We start from the raw sequence: 5,021 nt of genomic DNA on the forward strand, positions 1-5,021 counted from the left end.
AATTTCCACATTCAATTTAAATTAGTGTGAAGCAATACGAATTCGGCCTCAAATAATTTCATCTTAAATCTCTTAAAACCTTAATAAAAAATTTAGCAATATTAGACAAATAAAATAAGTAATTTGAATAAAATGCAATGGTTTTTTTTTATGAAATTTGATATAAATTTTGTTTGCGTCAATTCAGTTTTCTAAATTGTTATTTATGTAACGTCTACTTTAACATCTTAAATAGAAAATGGGCTTAAATAGAAATGCGGCGTAATCAATTTCCACATTCAATTTAAATTTGTGTGAAGCAATACGAATGCGGCCTCCAATAATTTCATCTTAAATCTCTTAAAACCTTAATAAAAAATTTAGCAATATTAGACAAATAAAATAAGTAACTTGAATAAAATGCAATGGTTTTTTTTTATGTAATTTGATATAAATTTTGTTTGCGTCAATTCAGTTTTCTAAATTGTTATTTATGTAACGTCTACTTTAACAGCTTAAATAGAAAATGGGCTTAAATAGAAAATGCGGCGTAATCAATTTCCACATTCAATTTAAATTAGTGTGAAGCAATACGAATTCGGCCTCAAATAATTTCATCTTAAATCTCTTAAAACCTTAATCAAAAATTTAACAATATTAGACAAATAAAATAAGTAATTTGAATAAAATGCAATGGTTTTTTTTTATGTAATTTGATATAAATTTTGTTTGCGTCAATTCAGTTTCCTAAATTGTTATTTATGTAACGTCTACCTACTTTAACATCGATATCAAACGATAACGAAATTGTATGTAGTTTTTTTTTTGTTGTATAAACAAACTTTCCTCATGACTATAAATGAAAATGCGTCGGGTTCGAGACTTAAAGTCTCAACATGAAATCCGTTCTGCTTCTTACAGCGCTCTTTGTCTGCGTTTTCGGTAATGAGTAATTATGTTTGGAGTTGTACACATTGTTTGATTTCCTTTGTTGTTTCAGCGGCGCCGGAAAAGTATATCGTCGGTGAAACTGCAGAGATTGTAGAAGATAAAGATTTTATTAATTATTCGTATACAGTTTCTGTGCAATGGACGAATGGAAATGATGAAAAGTATTATCATATTTGCGGCGGTGCAGTCATTGGAAAGAAACATGTATTAACAGCAAAGCATTGTTGTAAGGATTTCGTGACTGACAATTTGGTTGTTATGGCCGGTACAAATGATATTACCGTAAATGATGATACAAATGATCATTTGTACAAAATTATACAAATATTAAAAGAGGAGTATGTATTAGTACTTAAAACAAATATTAAAAAAGAAAATTCATTTTCCTTTTAGAAATGTATTTCCCAAAGCACCTCTTAAGGACGATCTGTGTGTATTAGAATTACAAAAAGAAATTGAAAATGATAAAAATATAAGATCAATTGAATTATGTTATGATGGCATAACTGAAGATACTGGAAACTTAATTTTGAGCGGTTGGGGTGTAACTGATTCTAGCAATGAAATGTCATATACAAATCTAAAAGTGGATAGAAATTTGAAGATCTTGCCACGAAAAATTGAAGATTTAAGCGATGATAAAAGTATTAAATGTATTGATAATTTAAAAAAGAAACGTTTATATTGTTTTTCGTTTAAGCTTGCGACGGAAGATTGAATAATATGGGTATCGAACGTAAACTAGAGAAAGAAAATATTTGCACCGAAAATAAGAATGGAGTAACTGCTTGCAAAGGAGATTCTGGTGGTCCACTAGTTTCTAACGGGAAGTTGATAGGAATCGTTACTTGGGGTATCGTTCCGTGCGGTGTGTCAATAGTTCCAACTATTTATACCGGTATTAAAGATTATAAAACTTATTTGGAGAAATACACGAAGAATCCAGTAACTTCAAAGTAAAAAAAAACCGATTTAGTTTAATAAAGATTTACTAAATAAAAGTGTTAAGATTTATTTTTTTCTAATAAAAATGCCTGATTCATTTAAGTTAAACAGAATTGAAAACCCTGCTAAAGCTTCCAATTGAAATTGTAGATTTGCAAACATCAAATTTCGTCCAACAGTCGGAGATTTCTAAAAAATTGTAAATTCCAAAATTATAAATTTCTTATTAAGGATGTGTGTGGAAGACATTTTTTTTTTTAAATAGTAATTTGATAAGAAATGGAGTGGAGAAGCACGTGGAATTAATATTAAATGTATTTTTTTTTTATATTATTTTCTTACCTAAATAAAATGTTATCTGCACCTCGAATGCTTTCGCGTCTTATCATATGATATAAGATAGTTTCTGATAATTTAATTCCTCAATTTTGTTTTTGTTGCTGTTGGTATATATATAAAGGAGATGGGCTGATCGTTGTGACGAAGTTTGAACTGCGACCATGAAGATTGCGATAGTCCTCGCGGCGGTCCTGGCTTGCGCCTACGGTAATGCACATTTTAACTACAACTAATTTAGAGGTAATGTTGATGGTTTCTTCGATTTGCTTACAGCCGCTCCCAACAAATACATCATCGGCGGTGAAGGAGCCAAAATCGAAGATTTTCCCTATCTTGTTTCTGTGCAATGGGGAAAATACAACACGTATTATCACATTTGCGGCGGTGCGATCATCGATGAATATAACGTGATCACGGCGAAACATTGCTGCGAAAAATTCCCAGCAAGGGAGTTGTTCGTCTTGGCCGAGAGTGATAAAGTTAAAGTAACGAAAGAGGAAATTTCGAAATTGGGTGAGAAATTCCATGTAGTTGAAGCACTTCAACTAATTGACTTAGAAACACCTGAAAGGTAAGAAACTATTTAAATGTGTAGATAAATTACTTTTATTTTATAATTTTTTTTCTTCAATTTGATTCGTATCAAACAAAGGCAAACAGTTTACAATTAAATGTTTTAGCTTCCAGGATCCACCAACAAAAGGAGCTGATCTCTGCGTACTACAGTTAAAGAAACCCTTGACAAATGTTCCGAAAGTTGATTATGCTGAAATAACAGAAGAGTCTAATTTCGAAAAATTGAAATTAGCTGGTTGGGGTTATAAAGACGCTGACTCTTCGAAAATGTCTGAAGAGGAATTATTGCAATCCACCAAAATTGATATTATCACGAAAGACGGTAATTTGGAACGTTTAATTGTTTACTTAAAAATGTAATATCTTTTCTTTTCTTTTTTTAGAGTGCAAGGAAAATTTAAAAAAATTGGGTGTTGAGGAAGAATTCTTACACGAAGACAATTTCTGTACAATGCACGACGTAGAAAATGAAAGTTCATCTCAAACCGTTTGCAACGGCGATTCCGGTGGTCCTTTAGTTGATGTAGTTGAAGATTCAGAAGGAAAAGCTGTTTCATATAATTTGATTGGTATAGTGAGTTGGGGAGTTATTCCTTGCGGAGCGGAAGGAATCCCATCCATTTTCACTGAGGTTAACAAATATAAGGAACAGATCAGCAAAAAGTTAAAGGAAAAACCCGAAGAAAAACCCGAAGAACCAGAAGAAAAACCCGAAGAACCAGAAGAAAAACCCGAAGAACCAGAAGAAAAACCCGAAGAAAAACCATAAGAAAAACCAGAAGAATGAGAAGAATCCACAGATCCTGAAAAGAAGATTATAAACTCTCAAGATCTATTATTAACAAATACAATTTTGTTTGATAATAAAAATCATCTACACTACTGAATTTCTTTTCTTGACCCACCTTATTTAACACTTTAATTTTATCTATATTAATTACATAAATGTAATACCATTAAACATTAGCTAATCATGATAAGTACGATTGATGAAATTCTCTTATTTACATACAACGATAAGCATTAACTGCTATCACAATAAAATAATTAAAGATATTGGTAGCAAATTTCAAAGATTGTAACACATATTTTTTTCTAATGCAAGACGATTACTTTCCAATAATAAAAAAACAACCGTAATTTCTTTCCAATCGTGACTTTAAACTATAAAACAACAAAATACAGATTCCCAATATTCAATTGAATCAAAAATATACAAAATTCAATTGCAGCAAATAAATCTAAGAAATCTAAATCTAAATAATAATTATATTACCTAAAACTGAAAACTGAAACTTTCTCGACAACATAGATTCTAATTCAACAAATGTTTGTCTCTAAATAAAAATCGTACATTTTAGCTCAAAACTAAATTACAAGCAACACTTTAATTTTATCTATATTAATTACATAAATGTAATGCCATTAAACATTAGCTAATCATAATAAGTACGATTGATGAAATTCTCTTATTTAAATACAACAATAAGCATTAACTGCTATCACAATAAAATAATTAAAGATATTGGTAGCAAATTTCAAAGATTGTAACACATATTTTTTTCTAATGCAAGACGATTACTTTCCAATAATAAAAAAACAATAATTTCTTTCCAATCGTGACTTTAAACTATCAAACAACAAAATACAGTTTCCAAATATTCAATTGAATCAAAAATATACTAAATTCAATTGTAGCAAATAAATCTAAGAAATCTAAATCTAAATAACAATTATATTACCTAAAACTGAAATCTGAAACTTTCTCGACAACATAAATTATAATGCAACAATGTTTTTCTCTAAATAAAAATCGTACATTTTAACCCATTTCTTTCCAATCGTGACTTTAAACTATCAAACAACAAAATACAGATTCCAAATATTCAATTGAATCAAAAATATACTAAATTCAATTGCAGCAAATAAATCTAAGAAATCTAAATCTAAATAACCATTATATTACCTAAAACTGAAAACTGAAACTTTCTCGACAACATAAATTCTAATGCAACAATGTTTTTCTCTAAATAAAAATCGTACATTTTAGCCCATTTCTTTCCAATCGTGACTTTAAACTATCAAACAACAAAATACAGTTTCCAAATATTCAATTGAATCAAAAATATATAAAATTCAATTGCAGTAAATAAATCTAAGAAATCTAAATCTAAATAACAATTATATTACCTAAAACTGAAAACTGAAACTTTCTCGACAACATAAATTCT

At 29.2% G+C, this 5,021-nt stretch overlaps 2 protein-coding genes across 2 annotated transcripts; both read left to right on the forward strand.

Moving 5' to 3' along the window:
• The first annotated feature begins 846 nt into the window (after positions 1–846).
• LOC108556838 (chymotrypsin-2-like) lies at positions 847–1,910 on the forward strand. The gene is made up of 4 exons (XM_017913120.1): positions 847–921; positions 980–1,268; positions 1,324–1,574; positions 1,631–1,910. The coding sequence occupies exons 1-4, from the start codon at positions 876–878 to the stop codon at positions 1,888–1,890; spliced, it is 846 nt and encodes a 281-aa protein (XP_017768609.1). The 5' UTR covers positions 847–875; the 3' UTR covers positions 1,891–1,910.
• A 438-nt stretch (positions 1,911–2,348) lies between these two features.
• LOC108556837 (mite allergen Der f 3-like) lies at positions 2,349–3,672 on the forward strand. The gene is made up of 4 exons (XM_017913119.1): positions 2,349–2,421; positions 2,488–2,785; positions 2,895–3,112; positions 3,174–3,672. Exons 1-4 carry the CDS (start codon positions 2,376–2,378, stop codon positions 3,557–3,559), a joined length of 948 nt encoding a protein of 315 aa, XP_017768608.1. The 5' UTR covers positions 2,349–2,375; the 3' UTR covers positions 3,560–3,672.
• The last annotated feature ends 1,349 nt before the right edge of the window (positions 3,673–5,021 follow it).

Source organism: Nicrophorus vespilloides, unplaced genomic scaffold (genome assembly GCF_001412225.1).
Source record: "Nicrophorus vespilloides isolate i.1.1-1 unplaced genomic scaffold, Nicve_v1.0, whole genome shotgun sequence".
NCBI lineage: Eukaryota > Metazoa > Arthropoda > Insecta > Coleoptera > Silphidae > Nicrophorus > Nicrophorus vespilloides.

Excerpts from the sequence above, each read along its gene's own strand:
- LOC108556838 (XM_017913120.1), top strand. The coding sequence starts at position 876 with ATGAAATCCGTTCTGCTTCTTACAGCGCTCTTTGTCTGCGTTTTCG. Across the intron at positions 1,269-1,323 it reads ATACAAATATTAAAAGAGGA|AAATGTATTTCCCAAAGCAC; the intron begins GTATGTATTAGT and ends TTTTCCTTTTAG. Across the intron at positions 1,575-1,630 it reads AGATTTAAGCGATGATAAAA|CTTGCGACGGAAGATTGAAT; the intron begins GTATTAAATGTA and ends TTTTCGTTTAAG.
- LOC108556837 (XM_017913119.1), top strand. The coding sequence starts at position 2,376 with ATGAAGATTGCGATAGTCCTCGCGGCGGTCCTGGCTTGCGCCTACG. Across the intron at positions 2,422-2,487 it reads GGTCCTGGCTTGCGCCTACG|CCGCTCCCAACAAATACATC; the intron begins GTAATGCACATT and ends ATTTGCTTACAG. Across the intron at positions 2,786-2,894 it reads GACTTAGAAACACCTGAAAG|CTTCCAGGATCCACCAACAA; the intron begins GTAAGAAACTAT and ends TAAATGTTTTAG.